General features: G+C 45.7%; 1 protein-coding gene across 3 annotated transcripts; it reads right to left on the bottom strand.

Moving 5' to 3' along the window:
- Positions 1–1,856: 1,856 nt before the first annotated feature.
- On the bottom strand, positions 1,857–14,305 carry Dele1 (DAP3 binding cell death enhancer 1). 3 transcript variants are annotated; one of them, XM_047556785.1, is made up of 13 exons: positions 14,153–14,305; positions 13,297–13,411; positions 13,085–13,202; positions 10,706–10,853; positions 9,613–9,774; positions 9,265–9,353; positions 9,066–9,162; positions 7,213–7,355; positions 6,266–6,424; positions 6,079–6,171; positions 3,899–4,058; positions 3,186–3,413; positions 1,857–2,505 (listed from the first exon to the last, which is right to left on the bottom strand). In XM_047556785.1, exons 1-12 carry the CDS (start codon positions 14,181–14,183, stop codon positions 3,187–3,189), a joined length of 1,542 nt encoding a protein of 513 aa, XP_047412741.1. In that variant the 5' UTR covers positions 14,184–14,305; the 3' UTR covers positions 1,857–2,505; position 3,186. The 3 variants fall into 3 exon arrangements, with proteins under 3 accessions (XP_047412741.1, XP_047412743.1, XP_047412744.1); XM_047556787.1 differs by having other exon boundaries at positions 1,857–2,447; XM_047556788.1 differs by lacking the exon at positions 6,079–6,171.
- Positions 14,306–22,391: the final 8,086 nt, after the last annotated feature.

Below are 22,391 nucleotides of genomic sequence, written 5' to 3'. Positions count from 1 at the left end.
CCCAAAAAGAAGATAAGAAAAGGGTGGAAGGAGTCTTAGCATAGGATCTGGCTGGCACATAGTATGTACCTAGAAAACAGGACAGTGTTTTCTAGCCCCTACTAAGTATTGAGTGCAATGTAATGGAGAGGCACAATCATAAATATTCACCCAACACTTTGTTGAACAATATCTAAGTGCCATTAAGTAGCAAAGGATCAACAGTAGGGGGAAGGGCACTTGGAATCATTCATCCATCATATTCAACAATTGTTTAAAGGATCTACTATGCTCGAGGTAGGTTTGGTGCTAGGCTTTGGGTGGAGGGAGTGTATATAATCACTCTCACTTTGTGAATAAACATTTACTAAACATCTAAGTACCTGCACCGTATTAGCACTGAAGATCTAATGAAGCAAATGGCCTTGCTCCCCGCAGTGTTGGGGCTTCCTGGGAAGAGCATCTCCAGACAGAGAAACTGAGGCAGTAGAGCTTTGCTCAAAGGTCTCCTGACTGAGGACACCAGACCCTAATCTTTGGGTGCTTCGGCATTCTCAGTCAGGCTGGTCCTGCTCTAAGGCTATCTCCCTGTTCTCCTCTCACATTTTCTCTCAGGGCACTGACAATCATTAATAACAGAATTTTAATGGCAGAAGCACAGCAGTTCCAGGGTCTGCCCATGAAGCCTGTCCCCTGGGGCTTTATCAAGACCGCAGTGACTGCACAGCCATGAGTTTTTGGTCCCCTGACAACATGTCTTATGACTTCCACCCTTCCCTCTCCACAGGGAGAGGCGCTTCCTTCTTAGATTGGAGGGCTTAGAAACATCCCACCCCACCTCAGGCATTGCAAACCAAGTCTGTGTTTAACTCTGCATTAACTGAGGGGGAGGGAGAGTGGCATCAGCCATCATTACAGGATGCCTGGGGTCTACTGGCTGAACCACGCTCAGCCCCAGGCATGGTCAAGGGAAGCGGAAGTCAGAGAGCCCAAAATGCCACACAGGTGAACAGGCTAGCAAGCGTGGCTGTGGGGAGAGTAGACAGTGACACTTTGAAGAGTGCCCAGGAAGGACAACCCAAGGGAGGCAGGCTCTGCTCATGTCAGCGAGGAACACACTGGGTTAACCACATTCTTACAGCAGGACTTCTTGGAACTTGGAATATGCTGATGTGTACTGTGAATCTATAAAAAGGGGACGTCTAGTGCAGTGTTTCCCAAACTTATTTGACCACAGAAACCTTTTTTTCTTTCTTTTTGGCTTAGAACTCTGACCGTGGAGCCCGACACTGCACAGAGCACTGATCTAAGTTCTGGAATACTAAGGCGGGTCCCTGCTACCAAGGAGCACTGTGTAGGGGAGATGGCCATGTGAGGGGTGAGGATAATGTGCAGGACAGCTTTGAGCAGGGATCAGGGGGCAGGGAAGGCACTGGGGCTCCAGCAGTCAGTGAGGTACTGGAAAAATGTGACAGAGACCACTCAGAGGTTGGGAGAGGTGTGGGCAGGCAGCAGAGAGGAAAAAGTAGACAACTCCCCCCTCCAAATAGAACTGGCCAGGCTGGCTGGTCCTTCCCATTCAAACAGTCATCAGGGGCTGGTCGTCAGTCCCTCCACCCCTTACCCTCACCACATCTATGCTATTGAACTTGGGCTAACATCCAGAAGCCAGGAACAGCTATTCACAAATTCAGTAATTGGAGTCATTAGCGTTGACTCAGAAATCATTTTTTTTCCTTAAGTCTCTCTCTTGGAGAAGCTTTTAAGACCCTTTAAACTGGTTAATGGAGAGTTTAGAGATGAGGACGGAGCCTCAGCTTTCAGCTCCCTCTGCCCGTCTCCCTGCCCCTCCCCAACACATTCAAGGGCAAGATTGATGAGATAATCCACCATCTGCTTTATTAAGCACCCATATATTTCTGGCTCACCTTTCCCAATGGAGGACTCACAATCTATACTCTCCAGCTCCAAGTACCCAATCTCCATTTACTCCCTCACGACAATAGGACCATAATAATGCTTTCACATAAAATGACAGTGCAGACTAGCAGAATGTAAGGCTGGGCTGGGAGTCAGAAGGCCAGGTCCTCATACTGGCCTGGTGACGCATAAAGACACTCAACCACCAGCATCACTGCCTCAGAGCCTCAGCAAGCACCCAGGTCCTTTCTGCAGTGAAATGCCTGTGCTTCAGAGCTGTAAGGTAGGAGGCAGGAGGAAACATACCATGGCCCTTGCTCTACAACTGAAGAAACAATATCAGCAAGTCAGCTCACTGCTTTAAGAGGATATGGCCAAGCAAGCCGGCTGAGTCAGAAGCTGGCTTCTTCTCACACTTTCCTCTTCTTATGGTGTTGGGGAGGTGCTGGGGTTTGAAGGAAGATAAGTGAATAACTGGCCTCTTCTTTGGGACTCCAATGTGATATCTCTGAGCATTCACAGGTTCCCTCTCAGGGTTTAGGTGAGAACTGAAGAAGCCAAGCAGATCCATGCAGGCAGTTAGGCAATAAACTCCTTCTGCCCAAACTAAAGGTGAAATGAAAACAACCATGAATCCACTGGGGGTGAACAAAGGCCAATATCTGAGTTAGTCCCAGGGATGTCCCAATTTGGCACTTTTTTAGCCACTCATAGAACCACCCCCATAATTTTTGCCACTTCTCTGGATCTGTCCTCCCCTTTACACAGTGTTCTTTAAATTGACCTCTCCCGTTTTTTGAAGTTAGCTTTATAAATATCTGTAAAAAAAACTATAGATTGATATGTTGTCATCTTTTATATTACACACTAAACATATGATTCCTAAAATCCTCTGCACCACCGGAGCCACACGGTTCTGGTGCTGGCCAAAGACGATGCAGTCTGAGTGTGAGGAAAATGAGGCATGGGATGGAGGAAGTGAGGGGCTGGCTCAGAGACAGGCTAAGGTGAAGAGCAGGGTCTCTGGAACCTCCAGTAGCTTTTCATAGGTCAATGAATGCATCCTTTTAGTGCACAGACCAGAAATGACTGAGAATGCTCATTCGTGAGGCTACCAAGTCAGGGGAAAGGTCAAAGTCATTGATTAATCATGTATTTGATAAAGTTGGACACCTACACTCCCTCTGGAATTTCTACCATGGAAAGGGACTTTGACACCCTATTTTTTATCATCTAACTTCCTGTTCCTCACCCCCAGGCCCATAAGGGACTGTGTTTCATCTCACCTTAGCCAAAACCCAATCTTACGAGACTGCTTTCCAAGGAGGGGATAGCCCTGCTGGGGGTTCCATGGCTGGCTCCAAGATGTCCACTTCTGCAGAGGAGGCCAAGGTTCCCTGTGCTGGAGGCATGAGGGAGGCCTGAGGCACCTGCCAGCAGAGTATTCAGGCTGCGGAGGGAGGGGCTGGAGAAAGACTTCAATCCTGTAACTGCCAGGTGGCTGGTCCCTGCGGCTACAGGAAGGGACAAGAGCAAGGCTTACTTATATGGTATTCTCAGACTCCTACTTTGGAGCAATAACTTCTTATAGGACTTGGTTCCCCTTGCACTGTGAACCCAGCCCTGCTGGGTTCTTGGTTCTGGTTCTTGGGCTCCCAGAGCCCAAGAAGGGTAACTTGAATAGCCTCATAGCTCTCCTAAGAAGCCATCAGAGCAGCCATCATTTGTTCAATACCTACTGTGTGTCAGGCTGTAAAAAGTCCTTTAATCTCATTTAATCCTTACAACAAATTAATGAGTTAGGTACTTTCACCCTGATTTTCAGAGGTGAAGAAACTGAGGCTCAAAGACATGACTCAGTTCAGTTACAGCAGGGGTTAAAATTCCAAAAGCTGTGCTCTTAACCACCACTGGAACTGTACATGACAAGGATATTCTTGTCTGCCACAGGGTGCTGAGCTCAGCAGAGGAAACTTCTGGCTTTGACCTGCATTTGTACCTGTTGCCTCCATGGAAAAGAGGGTGCGCAGCCTCTCCTGGGCAGGTTCATTTCCCAGAGCCGCTGACAGTTGGTAACATCTCATGGCATCTCCCAGATTCCTCTGCACACCAAGGCCCTTCTCATAGCAAATTCCCAAGTGGTACCTGCTCTGTGAGTCCTAAAGGAGAAAATGGATAGACATATAGACATGTGCAGGGCTTAAGAAGTGAAAGGCTCAGCTGAGAGAAAAGTGGAGTCAGGCATGCTGGGACTTCGTCCGTGCAGGGTCAAAGGCCAGCCCAGGGCCCAACCACTTCCAAGATATCTCAACCATGAAATGCCAGAGGCCCAAAGCTCGCCCAGCCCAGAGGAGACAGGATGCCTCCACCCAGGGAGAATCCAGACAGAATGGTGTGGAGGCTTCTCTTGCTGAGGCTGCCTGAAAGAAGGCTGTAGCCCTTATGGGAAACCTGGGATTCAGGCTCCTGCATTTTCCTAAAAGAGCAGAAGGCAATGATGGAAGATCAGCTTCCCAAAGACCCTGTGTGCCTTCCTGAGTCCTGGCCCCAGAGGTCTGTGGAGCAGAAACAACAGAGCATAGCTCTGGGTCCTCTCTCCTGTGGACAGAGTTCCTCAGAAGCAGAACCAGTAGCAGTTGTGAACCTGGCCTGTGTAACTGTGTCCCAATCTTGACTACTACTTATGGGCTGAGTAACCTAAGACATGTTACTCAACATCACAGTGCCTCAGTTTCCTCACCTATAAAGTGGAGTTATAATAACAGCGCTATCTTATTAGTGTGCTATGTTACTATGTGAAAAGTGTTATTATTATTATCATCCCCTTTAACTGCCCACATCATTAGTCCCTCCCTCTCTATTAGAATATTTTCATCAAATCCAATCTCCCAACTTAGAAAAACATGAGATACTTTGGGGACTCCCACCTATGGTCCCATTTCTCTTTTACCCTCCACAGTCAATTTTTTGCTACACATTCTGCCCCCACTTCTATTACACACTGGCCAAAGTCTCTGCAATAGAGTAGCTTTGGGGCTACAGGCCAGGTCAGAACCAGGCAGTGGGCATAAGTAAGGCTAAACACCCACCCAGCAATACTGCAAACCCAAGGAGATACCGTTCCCTATTAAGTGGGAAAAGCGTGAGGTCAGTGTTCCCACTGACCATAATGCGTGACAGACATCCTTTGTACACTTTTCCTCTTGGTTTGCTAGCTGACTCTAGCCGGTCAGGGTGCTCCCAGGTGTGCCCAGCACATGGACTGTAGGCTCACTTAGCCTGAAGAAGGTTGTGGGGGTGCTCTTGCAAGGAAAAGCAGACACCATGCCAGGTAATGGTTGGGGACATTGGTGCCCTTTTGACAATTACTATATTTACTTTGAACAACATAGAGTGGACAAGAAAAAGTATTCTGATGTCCAAGAGTACAGTAAAGCTATCAGGGTATTGAAAAGAATTTGGTGTTTTACAATGACATAAAGCTTTGAGATTTCCTGCATTAAAGAGAGCTATTGTAACTCAGTATTCCCCAAACACAACAATTTTTTCTCTTTTAATACTCATATACATCCTATGGAATTAATGCTCTATGGAACAAACTCTGGGTTAGGACACCTGAGTACCAAGGTCCCCAGTTCACAGACGATCAGATATCCCTTTCCCCACAAAGTGCTTAATGTGTCAGCCAGGTGCGTCTGACTCCCTAGGGCCACCACCACATGTAATGATGCACTCATCACGGAAACAGCTTACAATGCATCCTCATAGCTATTGCCATGGTTAAATTTTGATCCTTTCAACAACCCTGTGAAGTTGTAGACAGGTGAGGAGGGCATCATGATATCAGTTATAAAGATGGATAAACAGGTTTGAATCAAGAAGTGACCGGCCCAGTAATGTACTGATAATGTTTTAACAACTGGCTGGGAGGGAGGAACCCTGCTTTGCAGCATTTAGCAAGGTCTATAAGTAATATTCCTACATGGCTGATTTTCACCTCTAGCACAGCACTGGACCTGCCCAGGGGTCACAGAATAAGTAAGCCAGAGCTAAGACTTGAAGCCAACCCAAGGCTCCTTGCAAACAATTTCCTAAGCACAGAACTCAGTATCTGTTCCCAACTACCTTCTCTGTTCAGACTCAATATCCCAACATGCCTGTTTTCCAGAGATCTCATACCCCATTGTTGGCTGCAAGCCAAAGATATTTCACAGCTCCCTGTTCATTTAGGTGCGGCTCCTTGGTGAAAAGCACCCCGAGGAAAGCCTGGGCCTATAGACAAGGAGGAAGGAAGATGGCATTATGGTCACTTTTTAGGATACACATGCTCCAGACATCTAGAACAGACCCTGCCAAAGGCACTCACCTCTCTCAAGCCCAAGTCTGCAGCTTGCTTCAGCATGGACACTGCCCTCTGCCACTGAGGGTTATGTGAGGAGGCTGGGTCTTGCAGTAGGCATCTGGCATAGCGGTACTGAGCCAGGCTGTGGCCCTGGCTGGCAGCCAGTTGGTAATAAAGGATTGCCTGGGGCAAAGGGAAAAACACCAGTCTGCTGGTAACTCTATAAGCACCTTTTTCTTTGAGTGAAATTTTTTGAAAAACCATTTAAATAATACATAATCATTATGGATTAGTCAGGAAATTCAGATAAGCCAAAATTTAAAAATAGAAACTAAAATCCTGAGAAATCCTGCCTCCTAAAGATCATTCTCTGTTAAAATTTTAGTACACAGGTTTGTAGATTTCTTCCCACATATGTGTGTTACATATGTACACACAGAAGAAGAGAGACACACAGAGAGAGAATAGGATCATACTACTCTATTTTGTAACCTTTTACTTAACAGTACACTATGAATATCTTTCCCTGTCAATAAACATAGATCTATCACATCATTGGTAAGACTCATAGATATAGTTTGCCAGTTGTCTATTGAAGGAACTTTAAGTTGCTTTCCCTTTTCTTGCCTCTATACACAAGTTAAAGAAATACATTCATGTATATAGCATTTTTGTGTACTTATCTTACTTTTTTGAGAAAGACTTCATTTTTTAAGGGCTGTTCTAGGCTCTTGAGGGTATAACTACAAAGAAGATTCCTGGAAGATTCCAAGATCCCTGCTCTCCCAGAGTTTTGAGTCTAAATTCCTAGAAGTTAGGAGTGTCTTTTTGACTTTTTCTTTACAGTTGAACTGCAACCAAGTTAGGAAAAGAAGCTGGACTTTTCCCCATTCCTGCCCACTACTTATTTCTGGAGATTGCTCTGGGCAGCTCAGCACAGGGGACGGGCCTGGGGGCAGAAGGGACAGTACCTTTTTGAGGTTCCTGGGGGTGCCTCTGCCATGCTCGTGACACAAGCCCACGTTGTACTGTGCTTTGCTATAACCACGGTCTGCAGCTTTCTGGAAGTAAGAAAAGGCTGCTGTGTAGTCCCTGTTCTTCATGTTCTCTGTCCCTATAAGAAAGTGCAGGGCATAAACACAACTTCCTCTGTGAACGCCCAATACCCTCAATCGGATACACTGGGCTCCCCATTGCATCCCACACTCCTTCTTTGTGATATACATCGACATATGTTTTCATCTTCCAAATATCTCTTTGGTTTACCATAGACAACAGTGGGCTCTGCCCTCCTATAAACCATCCCTCCTCTTGTTAGTAACATTCTGGTTGCCCTTTGGGAACAATGCTGTCAACATGCCTGTGCTCTTTCTAACCAATGAGACTCTTAGGAATCTGCATCCTGATCTGGTTGGGATAAGGAGGGAAGATGGCTTTTGTAAGTTTATTCTGACAGCAGCTGTGGAGATATTGTCTATTGGTTGCTGTCCCTTGCATCTCTGGAGCTTCTCTGAATCGTGCCCTGAGGCTTGGCAGGTCAAAAGATTCCAATAGATTCCTTTTAGCCTTATGTTAGCCAGAGTAGGTTTAGGGTGCTTATAACCAATGAGCAATACCTGACACAGGTGACACTTATTATTAGTTTATGAAGAAACTGGGAGCGATAATATAAGCCAGTCAATACCTGAATGCAGGTGCATCCCATCCCAAACCTACACTCTTTCTATCACCCAAACTAAAAGGAAGTAGGAAAGCAGCATGGGACAGCCCATTCTCAACTTTGCTCAAACTGGTTCCTGCCCGAAACCCTTCTGTGCACCTCTACCATGAGACCTCCCATATCATTGCTGTTCTAGAACCTTCTGACCATACTCAGGCTTTGCACAATTTTTTGGTTCTTTCCTAATATACCAAACTTCTCCCTATGAAATAAACTGCTTTAAGAATACAAGTCCTGTCTCCTCAATTACACTGCAAAATCCTAGAGGCAGAGCGGAAAAAAAATAAGAATGTAGGAGAAATAACTTTGCATAGGGTGGAAAGCTCTATACAAATGCAAAATATGATTATAGCTTATACTGCTTTTGTATTCTGCCACAGTGCTTAGCACTTGCTGAATAAATAAATATATGAATGAGGGAATGGGCAAGAAAATTCTGAGACTGCCCATCAAGATCATAAAAAGCTAATGAGGGAGAAACCAGGTTCCATTCAGCCAGCAGTGAATTAAGTTTGCCTTCCTGCTGCCTGACGACACACTGTTCAAGGTTCCCAGAGCCCTCTGTCCTTGGGAAGAGGACTTGAGGGGACAAAGGATCCCACCCTGTTCCCAATCCACACACTGGCACCATCAGTAATCCTGATCCTTCTACTCTTCTCATTTCTCTGCCTCTAACCTCGTGTTTTAGCTATAGTATTTTCTCCTACTTACAGAATTTTCGGGGAAGCACATGATCATTCAGCTACCTCTGATAAGTGTGGCCAAAAGCCTACACTCTGGTTCACACAACTCTCTACAAGGTCATGTTCTTAAAGGGACGGAGTGATCCATTAGCTTTTCCCACCTTCCCACTTCCAGTTATCTAAACTGTGGATTGGAGGGCAGCAGCTGGAATAGCTGAACTGGACCTCAGGATGAGAGTCAGTTTTAAGAATGTCAGAGCACATATGAATAAGAATGGGTCCCCTACATCACTGAGCAGGTGCCTACTGGGAGAAAACAAAATCTCTTGTTCAAACTACTCCCTATTCTCCCTACCCTCACTACCCCATACCCTTTCCATGTTCCCACCCTCCTGCTTTGAGGCAGGGTCTCTCGAGTTACCCAGGAAGTTGAAAGCGATGGAAACACTGAGCTGGAAGAGGTGCTGAATGGAAGTCACAGCCTCCTCGAGGGGGAGAGGTTTTGACTTATCTTCTTCCTGGGAAAGAAATATCCAGATGCATCAGGAGATGACTTACTGGGATGGCCACCTGACCCAGGGAATGTTATGAGGATCCAAGTGACCAAATCTGGATAATACCTTCTTTTCACCAGGGGGCTGAGGCTGGGCTGGCTTTGTCTTAGGCTCAAAGCTACTGCTGTCATGCAGGAAGCCAAACTCACTGGGACCTGCAAGGGAAAGAACCCAGCCAGGGTGAGGGAGAAGACTGTTACTTCCCCTAGTCTCCCAGTCTGCCCAGTCTCTCCGTCTAGCATCCATTTCAGGATCCAAAATAAATGAATCACCCCAGAAAGCATGAAACCTGACAGGAATGACAATTCCCTTACTTGGGAATATACAGCAACAAGCATCCATCTGTCCAGCTTCCCCTACCCCACCCTTAGCCCCAGTCCCATCTTCTGTCCATTCAAGAAGGTGAGGATATACCTTCCTCAGGAGGCTCCTGAAGACCAGTTGCTCTCAAGGAGCTAGGCAAGGAGAAGTTCCTGGACTGAGCCGAGAGTTCTTCCTGGCCCAGCCTTGGTTTCCTGAGGCCAATATGCCTGGGAATTGGGCCATCAGAGTCAGGGAGAACGTGTCTTCGTAGTGCTGGAAAGAGTCAGCAAGAGTGGTCAGGTCAGAGGGGATAGTTCAGCTTTATTGAGTCCTCCCTGAGGTTCTGGAGGTCAGAGGAAGAATTCTGAAACTTCTGGGATATCTTCTTCCCATTTTTCCTCCTGCATTTCCTTTCTGTCCTCCCTCCAGGGCCCACATTTATGCTGATCTCCCATCTTGAGCATAAATCACTCCTCTGCTTGAATTATTTCAGTATCAGGGAAGGTATCAACCTATTCACAGTGTAGCCCCAGCATCTAGCACTTTGTTTAATGGCAATGTTGGTAATGATTATAAGCATAATAAGAACAAGAACTTAAACTGATAATTACCAAGCACTTATTATATGCTAGGCACTGGTCTAAGTCCTTGACATATATTAGCTCATTAAGTCTTCCTAAGAAACCTCTACAATGGGATTTATTATTATCACACCATTTTCTAGACAAAGAAATTCAAGCATGGGAAAGTAAAAAGTGACTTGTTCAGGGACACAGAACTAGTACGCAGCAGAACTGGGGCTTGAACCCTTATGACTTCAGAGCCTCAACCACTAGGCCTCTGTACCATTGCACATAATACGTACTCAATAAAGATTCATTTTATGGATGAGTGAGTGAAGGACTGACCAGAGAATAACCTAACTTGCTGAGGGTGAGGCAGGAAGCCATGCCCAGGATTCTAAAGTATTCTGGACTTGTGAGCTCCCTTCAAGGGAGATGATGGGAGGACATGGAGGGACATAGAGGGCAGGTGTGGCCCACACCCTGGGTGGACAGAACTTCCCCACATTCCCCTTCCTCTGACTTCAGATAGGAAAGGCAAGAAGCTGCTGATGGCTCTTTTCCTGAGGTGTGTCCAGAGATGCTTCCTGGCCTAGAGAAACTCCCAGCCCAGCCCTCCTGCTCCAGGACTGAGAACTCACAGGAGTGTGGGTGCCGCCAGGGAGGAGAGAGGAAACGGTCCAGGGGACTGCGCCAAGAGCAGTGTTCTGCTTGTCGAGGTCCTGCTGGCAGGGATGCCTGAAAGTGGATCTGCCTCGCCAGCTGCAGTGCCAGCACGGCCAGAGTGCCCTGGGAAAGAGCACATTGGGACATGGTCCCCCACCAGTCAACTCCTTCAGAGCTGACCTTCAGCTCCCCCATCATTTCCTTTTCCTGACTCTGGCTGGGCAGCTCCCCCACTACATGCTCTCACAGCACACAAACTTCTCCTCTTGAACTTAATAATCATTGCTACAATTAGTCATCTAAGGTCTGTAGCTCCTGTTAGCATAACAAAGGCAGGGACTGTGCATGCTTTGCTCACCACTGTATCCCTGGTTCCCAGAACAGAGCTAAGCTATAGTAGGGACCTAATAAATACATGCTACATAAATGCACCACAAGTGACTGAAAATCCAGGCAGGAAAACAGACGATGCAGTAAGTTGGGGCTTGGCCACAAATACAACATGTTAAGAGTTCCCTACCAGGCTTACTCTCTAGCATGAGTCCCTTCCCAACCAAGCCACCCCACTACACATTTCCAGTTGCAGGCTTGTTGAAGGTATCTCTTCTCTGACATGTCTGCAGAAAACTGAGCTAGCTCTTAACCCAGTGACTGTCTGGTTTTCCCTGTCTCTTCCCTTGTCGTGCTCAGGAAGGGATCCCTAAATACTTTTCTGTTGTAACAGGTACTGTGTGTATAACGGCAAATAAGACAGTCTCTATCCCTTGGAAGTTTATATCTTATATAACTCATGTATACCCATGTATAAATACAATAATTTGCAACCATGCAAGGTGCCAAAAAGGAAATAAATTGTGAGGTTACAAAGAGTATAAGAGGGAGGCCTGAAAAGATAAGGAGTCAAGAAAAGCCTTCCTATGTGAGTGATGTGTGAACTAAGGTCAGAAGGAAAAGAAGTCACCGGGACTATGAACAAAGGGACAAGTATCCATGGCAATGGGGAAAGCTTGTATATAGGCCCTTTCACATGAACAGTAGTGACAGAGCCCAGGGATGATATCAGGACTTCTGGAATCCAGACCTAGTTCACAAAAGGACTCAGTGTGGCATTTCCCTGAGGCTCAGATCTTTGGCTAATGGAAAAATGCTCCCCTCTCTGCAGTACATTATGTCCCTAGTCCACAGAAACCCAAAGAATGGCATCCCATCATAAATACATCCCAGACTCAACTCTGCTAATGACACCATTTTAGAGATTTAAAAAAAAAAAAAAAAAAAAAAGTGAGGTTGAGAGAGGTAAAGTTGCTTGCCCAAAGTGCATAGCATGAAAGTAGTGGGGATGGGAAGTGATAGATTCAAGAGTGATACATGTGTCAACTTCATTCACAATACCTTATAAGCTGAAGCTCTACCTGGAACTTTGCCTGAAAGACAAAGATCCTGCCCTATTATACTTAGTCTTTACTATTGAGCACCTAACCATATAGATTCTGCAGTAGGTGCTTTTACAAGTCAAAGTAGCTGAAGCAACCAAATGATTCAGAAGCCAGAGTTAAATCTGGCTTCTCCACTTAACAGCTGTGTGACCTTAAGCATATTACTTAATATTTCAGAACATAAGTTTACTCATATATTAAATGAAGATTACACTAGACACGATAGTGCACACCTGTAATCCCAGTGACTTGGGAGGCTGAGGCAGGAGCATTGAAAAAGTTCAAGGAAGGAGCTGAAGAAATAGCTCATTTTGGAGAGCGATCGCCTAGCATGCACAAGGGCTGCGGTTCAAATCCCCGGCGCCTCAGAGTTTAAAAAAAAAAAAGTTCAAGGCAGCTTCAACAACTTAGTGAGACAGTGTCTCAAAACAAAAAATTAAAAGGGCTGGGGATGTAGTTTATTGGTAAAGGGCCCCTGGGTTCAATCCCCAGTACCAAAATAAAAAAAGATTACATTTTCTTTGTAAGATTTTTGTAATGATGTTAAACAGGATAATGCACATATAATAATTTACATTAGTATGTAATGATATTTATTATTATTTACTGTAAGCTCTATGAAGGCAAAAATTATATCTTCCTTGTTCTCTGCTATGTCCCTAGTGCCAAGGAAAAACGCCTGGCTCAGAGAAAGTTTAAAGAAACATTTACTCAATAAAATGAGGAGTAACTACACACCAAGGGTACAGGGTGTGTTGCTATCTCCTGCTATCTCCTTGAGTATACTCCAGTGCCATGGGTTCCTCATCGTATAAACACAATGATGGCCTTGCTCTCATTTCCAGACCTGGCTATTCTTCTATGCAGGATCATTCTCAACCATGCTGAAGGTAGAGGACAGGGCTGGGGATGCCTTACCCATGATATGGCATCCCACAAGGTGTTTGGGGAGACACGAGCAGACATCCACTGAAAGGCATCCTTCCATCCATGGGACTTTGGGCCCCTTCTAGTACCTGGGCCATGGTGGCCTAACCTAGATGATATAATTAGAGGTCATCAAGTTCTGTCCAAAATGGGGGCAAAGGAAGGCCAGAAGAGAAGATGGGTGAAGAATGGCAGTGTCTCACCTGTCAAGGTTGGGCAAAGGGATCAGCAAGGTGGAGGACGTTGTCTGAGGCACATCTGGACTGTTGGTCTTGAGGGTCACACCTCGGAGGTCAGGTCCCAATAGACGGGGAAGAGCTGTACACAGCAACAAAGGATCAGTTATTTAAACAGGAACAAGACTGAAGCAAAGTGGCTGTGACAATCTTCCCTCCCATCTGTGACAAAGCATTATTTCAGGAACACAAAAATCACTGGCATCTGCCTCTACAGTGTTTGTTTTCTTGTTTTATTTTTTTATTTTTTTTGTTTTGCAATGCTGGTGATTGAATCCAGGACCTCGGCCATGTTAAGCAATCGTTCTATCACTAGACACATACATCCCCAGCCCTTGCACTGGTTCTCAAACAAGCACACACATGTAAATATTCCGCCTTGTAGGGAATCTATGGTGCCAACCAAGAACCAATAACACTGACTCTCAGGATGTGCATCTATATTCTGAAAAAGTTCCCCCAGGCAACTCTGATATCCTCTTATGGGTGACAACCTTTGCTCTGTAACCACACATCCATACACGTACTCTCTCGCCCAGTCTCGGTTTCCCCTACTCCATAGCCCTTAGTTCTTTCATTGACTCCTCCCCTTTCTAGAGCTCCACCCATTTTCTTGGGCCTAAGCTCCACCTTCTTCTCGCTTTGCTGCACATCTCAAATTCCATCAGCTTCTGGCTTCTTGAGTGTAACCCCGCCTCCTTAAGGCCACGCCTTCCTCGGCTCTGGCGCCGCCCACTGTCGCTCGGGCAGTTTCTTTGCGCCTCTTCCCTCCAGCTTAGAGTCGACGCGGCCTTCGGGCGCTGGCAGATGGGATGCCCCTTACCTCGGCTCAGGAGACTCGTCAGGCGCCACATGTCGCCAGCACCATACAGACCGCGCAGCCGAAAAAGCCAGGCCAAACCATGGGACAGCGGCTAGAGCGGCCACTGTGGCGTCCGGAGCGGTCGAATCCCCACGCAAGCTTTGAGCCCGCCAATTAGAGAGGAGCTCCACCGGAAGGACGGCGCTCAGCGAGAGGAAGTGAAGGATGTGGGCGTTTCTGAGGCCAGTCGAGAGGTGAACCGCCACAAGGGCGTGGGTGTGTGGGCCCAGGAAAGAGCTGTCCTTTGCGACCCCCACCGGAGAAGGGAGAGCGCGCGGATCAGGGCTCTCAGGTGGCGAAGCCAGACCGCGCAGAGCAGGGCCATTGAGAGCAGGGCTGGAGCGGCTGCGCCGGAGCAGGAGGACCTTGCAGACACCGTGGAGCAGCCAAGAGGAAAAGGCCCTCCAGGCCCAGAGGTTTAAAAAGGCGAAGTATCCAGGCCGGAGGACAGGAGCCTTAGGGTCCAACGAAGAAGCAGCGTCCCAGCTTCCGCCCGAGGCCATCGTTTAGAGATGCCAGGCCCGGGCCCCACCATAGGCCAGGAGAAACGCACCAGGCAGGATTTAGATTCCGGGATGTTAGCTGTGGCTCTGCTTTGTCCCACTGTGTAGGCTAAGGCCCACTTCTTCCCTTATCAGGGCCTCAGTCTGTGTGCCACGATGGGGTCAGATGGAATAGTCTCCACAGGTCCTTCATGGTGTTACCGGCTGAGACTCTTTGATTTGTTCCTTTTAAAATCCGAAGAGGAGACAGCCACACGCCCTGTTAATCAGACCCCTCGTCTACAGACCCAGCCAATGTTGTGTGTCCTTTTGAGAGAAAGAATAGCTCTCTCCTTTCACTATATTTGACTCCATTAAATAAAAGTGCTTAAATTAAAATGTAAGGTGTTCAGACTTCTTTTCCTCTTCCCCCTTTTAGGTGAGTGTAAGTCTCTAGGGTGAAAGAGTACTGAACATAACTACTTTTAGACCCAGGCATGTGGCATAAAAGTTGTATTTGTTAAACAGTTCTTGAGCCAAAGTTCAGCTGCCGTTTTAGGATCTCGGAAAACAATTGAATAAAGAGCTTTTGTGACCTTCAGGAATATGTGGTCCAGTGGCTTAGAGTGAATGATGGAGTCCCACAAATCTGAGTTTGAATCCCAGCTTTCAAATTTTCTAGCATATTGTGCATGCAGGTTCCTTAATCACACCAAGCCTCTTCATCTATAAAATAGGGAAAATAATACCTCATGCAATTGTTGTGAGGCTTAAATAAAAGTTTAATATAGTTCCTAGCACATAGTAAGAACCCAATCAGTGTAAATTGCTATTACAATTGTGGAGGAGGTGAGTAGGCAAATGTATTAGATAACATTGTAATAGAAGCATGAGCAGTGGATTATGGGATGTACCATGAAAAGATTCAGAAAAGTGATTGCATTTGGGCTGGGCCTTTAAATACAAGTAAAAGTGTGCCAGGTAGAGAAAAGAATTGTAAGCAGAGAAAACTAAATAAAGGCCCAGGAGTTTGAATATTGGGAAACTATTCAGAAATATTCTTGGTTTGGGATTTGGGACAGCTACTTTTCACATTCTTTGTGTTGCTGCTTCAAAATAAGTGTTCTAGTTCAGCTGTATTCTTCTTGGGACTTTGGTGCCCTTCCTTTCAGCCTGTCTGTAGTTGGCTTCCTTTTCCAAGGGTCAACCCAATCCTAACTCTACAGTGAAGATGCCCCAATTGTTTGAGTCCTCCCTGCTCTCTGCTTTTCCCAGTTCCTATAGCACTTAATTTCTTACTACAAGATTTAACAGTAATTACTTGTTGCCCTGTTATTTAATTATCTCATTTGTGTAAGTCTAGTCTCCCCAGTTCTCTTCCTCCAGGGCAAAGATACCATTTTTCCCATTTTGTATCCTATGTGGGGCTGACATAAACTGTAAGTCCACAGAGCATGTTCGAGCAATGCCTGTTGATGACCAGATACATTGTGCTGATGGTAATACAGCCACAGGCACCAAAGCTCCATCATCCACCAATTTGAGTGGAAATGTATTCACTTCACATACAAACGTTCATTGAGGACTCTCCATTTGAAGCGAGTTGAAAGGTTTTGAAGGAGAGGATCTGAGAAGACAGATGTATAAGGTGCTTGTCTCCAGGTATAAAATGACATTTTGGTGTCTCTTGTTCCCAGAGAGCAAGGGGTAGATGTCAGGGGCAGCTGGCCTTACTGGCACATCAGGAGCACTGTCAGGAATTTGTTTCCTTTATCTTTGGCTTTGCCTGAACTGCCCAGGCTCCAAACCATCAGCCATTCTCCTCTGCTCCCAAACTGTGTGGTTGGATTGTGGCCCAGAGTCAACTTGATTTAATCCCTCTTCAAAGGTAAGCTGTCTTACACTGGGAGCCTGCCTATTGTCCGGGTACCCAGTTAATCACCTCTTGTGATAAATACTTATGCTACTGTGTACACAGTGAATGTTCTAGACTTTTGTTATTGCCTTTGTTTTTGTAGACATTCTTAATTTGCATTAATCAAATATATGAGACTTAATTCAGTGCTTGAGAATGTTCTGAATATATAACAATTTTAAAAATGACTGTGGTCCCTGCCCTCACAGAGAAAACAATGTAGTGGGGCAAAGTTGGTAGGCAATTAAAATACAGAATGGTGTTTTAGTTATTTATTGCAACATAACAAGCTCTCCAAAATTTAGTTGCTTAAAACAATCATTTTATTAATCTCTCACAGCTCTGTAAGTTGACTGGGTTCAGCTGGGCAATTCCACTAGTCTCTCTTGAGGTCTCATGAGGTTGCAGTTAGATGGCAGCAGGAGCCAGAGTTTTATGTAGACAACTGGGGGCACTGGAAAAGCCAGGCCTCTTTCTCTCTCCATGTAGTCTCAGGGCCTCTCTGCTCTACATGGCCTCTCCAGCTGGGTAGCTGAACTTACATGATGGCTCAGAACTTCCAAATGTACCAAAGTGGAAGCCGCCAGGCTTCTTAAAGCTTCATCCTGGAATCAACACAGCATCGCTTCTCCTGTGCTCTGTGGTTAAAGCAGTTTATAAAACCAGGTCAGAATCAGAGTGAGAGCAAAAGACACAAGGTCATGAATATTGGGAAGGGAGGTTCTTTGGATACCAGCAAGTTCTACTATGTTGGGAATGTACAAGGTGCTGTTGGACCCAGGCACAGTGGTACATGCCTGTAGTCCCAGTGACTCAGGAGCTGAAGCAGGAGGATTGCAAGTTCAAAAAAGCCAGCCTCTGCAATTTAGCAAGGCACTAAGCAACTCAGCGAGACCCTGTCTTTATTTATTTATTTACTTATTTATTTATTTTATTTATTTACTTATTTATTTTAATATGGCATGGCATGGAGGAATGACTTTATTTATTTTTATTGTAAACAAATGGGGTACATCTTGTTTCTCTGTTTGGAGACCCTGTCTTTAAATAAAATGTAAAAAGGATTGGGGATGTGTCTCAGTGGTAGCGCATTCCTGTGTTCAATCCCCAGTACCAAACAACAACAGGGTGCTGTTGGTACAAGGAGAGGCCTGCCCAGACCTCGGCACAGGAGTTGGGAAGACTTGGAAGCAGCTGCATCTAAACTGACCAACCTGAATGGTGAGGACTAGGAACTAGTCAGGTGACAACAATGGGAAAGCACAGTTCAGGAAGGGAAAATAACTGATGCAAAATCCCAGGGAGACAAAGAAAACGCAGTTTAGCAAAGAAAGCACAATTAAAATCCCTGTGGATGTAGAGGGTCAGGGCTGGCATGGGGACGGGGTGCATAGCATAATGACATCTGGAGCGGTAAATGGGCCAGGTCATAAAGCCTTGTAAGCCCTGAAGTTGTCTGGACTCAGTTAGAAGACAAGGGTTTTAGCAAGTGAATAGCCAGGCCAGAGGACCCAGGAAAGGCCTTTGGCTGCTGTGTGTAGGACATATTAGAGAGATAAAGTCTTCATTTTCACTCTGTTCCTTCTAGGCCAATGGCCTCACCTTCATCATTGAGAAGGCTGAGTTGTCACCTCAACCCTGACTTAGATTCTTTAAATGTTTTTCATTAGTGGGGATTTTTGTTATGAAGGTATGCATATTCCTTTATACAAATGTTTTGTTTCATTTATTTTAAAAAGGATATGTGGAAAACCTGCTACCTGGCAGCGGGGATCTGGACATGGGGTTGGTCAGATGGTCAAACAATTTATATTTAAGTGTGAAGTGTGTTAAGGAAGAGCCTGCTGGTAGGGAGCAGGGAGCATGCCAAGTTCAGTAGATTTGACCCCTCAGATAAAAAGATATATAAAATTTAAATTATCTTTTCATTACCAATGAAAAGATAATGTAGGAGAGGGCAGAGAAGGTCACTGAAAGTGCTGCTACTCTAGTAAAAAGTCAAATAGTACTAAAGGTTTATATCAAACCCAGCGGACTTCAGCTTCCTGCTCTCCAGTCTCTAGTCCTGCTCCCTGGAGGCAACGCTTTTCAACTCTTTGAAGTGTCAGGAAGCAGCAGAAGAGCAGAGGCTGTGGAACTGGAGTCTCTCACATCCAACATGGCTCTCCTACTGACCAGTCAGGTTATCTTGGCCAAGTTAATTATAATATTTTCCCTCAATTTTCTCATCTCTAAGATGGGGCAATGCAGTCAATGAATAGTAGCTATATGTGATGATGATGATAATGATGGATGAAGACTAACTTGAGAGGTGCTGTGCGTATACTTGGATGTTAGTCACATACTATACAAATAAACATAAGGCATGATTATGATTTAGAGGAAATGACAAGGACGTAGACTCAGTTGGAGAGGTCTGAGTCTTTCCTTTCTTCTAAGGCCAAACTGTTTGTTCTTAGTCCCATTCCCTTCCTGTCTCTTCCAGAACCTTGTTGCTATTATTATCCTTTTCCTCATGCTAAAGCATACATACTTTACAAGATTTTTTTTCTTTGTGCCTATGAAATAGACCAGGTCTTACTTATCTTGGGTGAAAAGTTCCTTACTTGATCTTTTGCCCTTTTCTGCTCCCATTCTGTTCATTTCTCTCTACTGCCAGGTTTCTCAATTAACACACAGGCTGCTTCCCAGTTCTATACAGCTTCCTTGCCTTTCATCCATGCCTCCCAGCTTCTCTCCTTGTTCTTCTGATGCGGGGTCACAGGGATCATCAAAGCCCACCTCACTGATCACCAGTGGGCCTTTGGATCCAGAGCACTTGATTCAGTTGACTATTGCTCCTTAAATCTAACATATAGAACCTCACCATCCTGCTTCTTCATTTTTTATTGTATCATTTCTCCAAGCCATCCAGGGAAGAAAGAGGATTGACTCAATTCCCCTCTCTGTCCCTCACACCCCCACATTCATTTTGACTCTTATTGCAAATACTAGAAACTCATTAAAGCTAGCTTTTGAAAAGTTTTATCAGAATACAGGGTGGCAGGGGGGATATCTAATGGACCCCAAGGTGAGGATACAGCTGGCAGACAGGTAAAACCGGAACTATTAGACTCAGGAGCCAACAAAGTGAGCATATTCATATTCATTTCTCCCCCCCACTACCTCCCCTTCCTTCTGGACTTCTTGTGATCTGCACAGACACCCCAAAGGTGTCAGACACTCCCACACCCAGCTAGTCACCAGGTCCTATAAAAAATCACCCTCTTGCATCAGGTCCTTGAGTCTTCTCCTCTCCAGTTTCCCTTGTACTGCATCTTCCTTGTTTGTTTACCATCTGATCATTTTTCTGTTTCTGTCATTGCTTCTTCCTTCTTCTGACCCCTAGTGCAAGCATCACCCACATTTCAGTTCTTTACTATTTTCTGGAACTCCCTTCTGTTTTGTTGACTTCTAAATGAGAGTACAGTGGTTAAGAACTTGGGTTCTAGAATCCTAGTGGCCTGTGTTTGAATCTTCCACTACTTTCTGGTTGTGTGAACTTGGGAAAGTTACTTGAATTTGTGAGCCTAAATTCTTCATCTGTGAAATGGGGTGCTTATAAAGTGCTTAGTTAGCACAGTGTCCAGCCCACAGAAAGGACTCAATAAATGGTAATGATGATTAGCCTTACCCTTGTTCTCTTTCTTGAGTTTCAGTCCTGTGTCACCTGATAGCCTTTTCCATTAGATGTTCTGCTGTGATCTCAGATCTCCTGTCAGATTTCTCCAGATACTGGGGGAAGATGCACCTTTCTGGGAACTAAGGGTGGGGGGAACCTAAGAAAGATGGTTGGTCTCATCAGAATCTCAAAGGAACCCCCATCCAACCTGACCTCAGCCAGGCCTCAGCAAAGAAGACTCCAAAGAGCAGTTCCCCTCTAGGCCCCCAAATCCTGTGCTGGCTGACTCTCAGGATTCAGGAAGGCAGGCAGGGCTGCCACCAAAAGATGGGAATCCAATCTAAAACAGCCCCAGGTGGTGAGAAGAGATGTTGCAGGATCTTCAGTGCTTCAAGCGGGGGCGTGAAAAGTGGGAGCAGCATCCTCAGGGCATTGTGCCAGGCTCAGGCTGGGGCCTCCCTCCAGTACTGGGGATTTGGTGAACTTCTGGAAGCCAGAGGCGCTCCTGTTTTTAGCTGAGCTATTGCAGGTCCCCTTTGCACCCTTATGAACATTCATCACCATGATCCACATGTAGAGTGTACAGCTTTCTCTAGCCCAGCTACCCTGCTCTCCTGGCCTGCTCTCTGCTCCCAGGTGGAGACATTCCTGCAGCAGGAATCTTGGAGGGCAGTGCTCCCCTCCCACTAGCACAGAGATGGGGAGGCGGGCAGGGAGGCTGTCCTGCCAAGTAGTTCAGAACTCTGACTCTGTCAGAATGTGCCTATTTGCATCCTGCTTTTGCCACTACTATCTTTGTGGTCCTAGGTGAATTATTTAACTTCTTTGTCTCATTTGTACTGTAGGGATGATGATAGGTCTCTAATTGTTGCGTTTTAGTGAGATAATGCAGGGAAAGCACTCAGTTTTGTCCACTTACATCATTGGGGGTGCTTAGGGCCCTGTCCTTGCAGGAGTAGCCACCCCCATTCCACACACATACCCTGACTGCCATATCTGTGTTGTCCTCTATTTATATGTCTGTCACTGCCTTTGGATGATAAACTCCATTAAGTCAAAGATAAAACTGTATGGGTCTGTGTCCTTGGTGCCCAGCATGGGACCTGGCATACAGATGATCTTAATACTTGTTTATTGGAAGGAAGTGGTGAAACAATATAGAAGACCCAGGATTCCTTCTGCCTCAGAGTCCATCATCCACTCTTGTTATTCACCATAGGTGGAGGGCCTAGGCCAGTCACTGTCCTAGAGGCTAGAGATACCATAGCAAATGCAAGAGGCTGAGCACCTAGCCTGGTGAACTGTCCAGTGGGTGCTAGACATTAAGCATATAACAAAACCAATGGTACATTTCAACTGGGAAACTTGCAAGTAAGGAGAAACCTGGCTGCTGTGACAGCATAGAACAAAAGGACCACATTTTAGGGAGGGAGGAATTGGAAGGATTTGCCACACAATGTAACAAGTAACCCAGGCCCAAAGAAAGGACAGGCTGGGGGTAGGGGATGTAGCTCAGTGTTAAGAGTACTTGCCTAGCATGTAGGAGGCCCTGGTTTAATCCCCAGTGTCTGTCTGTCTCTCTCCCTCTCTCTCTCTCTCTCTCTCTCTCTCACACACACACACACACACACACACACACACACACACATACACACAGGCTTGGTTGAAGCAGAAGGTGAAAAAAAAAAACTTCCAGACAGAGGGAAAATGCAAAAGTCCTGAGGTTGAAGGCACTGAGTCTACTGGATGAAAAGCAAGGTTAATGTGACTAGAACCCAATAATGGAGATCAGTAGCTTCTACAAGGCTGCAGAGCTCGGAGCACAGGTTATGCAGAACCTTATGGACTATGGTGAGAATTTTAGTTTTTATCCTAATGATACTAGCTAACATTTACTCAACTTTATGTATATGTGCACTGTGCTAAGTACTTTGTATGCATGTTTTTTCAGTTACTTTTCACCTTTTGGTGCTAGTATTCCCATTATACAGGTGAGGAAAACCCTGACTCAGGAAGGTGCACTTGCCCCAGATCACACACATAGCACTAGCAGAGTCCACACATCAGGGTCCAGCATCTGCCTTCTTAATTCTTGCATGACCCAACCCAAGAGTTAAGTGCGGACTGTCGCCTGTGGTGCAC

This window comes from Sciurus carolinensis, chromosome 6 (assembly GCF_902686445.1).
Source record: "Sciurus carolinensis chromosome 6, mSciCar1.2, whole genome shotgun sequence".
Lineage (NCBI taxonomy): Eukaryota > Metazoa > Chordata > Mammalia > Rodentia > Sciuridae > Sciurus > Sciurus carolinensis.
Note: the sequence above shows the minus strand (reverse complement) of the source record. Positions and strands in the feature narration are given on the sequence as shown.

What these genes read in the sequence shown, in the direction of transcription:
- Dele1 (XM_047556785.1), bottom strand. Translation starts at nt 14,183, where the DNA reads ATGTGGCGCCTGACGAGTCTCCTGAGCCGAG. An exon ending in CTGGCGGCACCCACACTCCT is followed by an intron (nt 9,775 to 10,705) that starts GTGAGTTCTCAG and finishes GACTCTTTCCAG; the next exon opens with CACTACGAAGACACGTTCTC. An exon ending in GGCTTGCAGCCAACAATGGG is followed by an intron (nt 4,059 to 6,078) that starts GTATGAGATCTC and finishes TTTCTCCTTTAG; the next exon opens with GACTCACAGAGCAGGTACCA.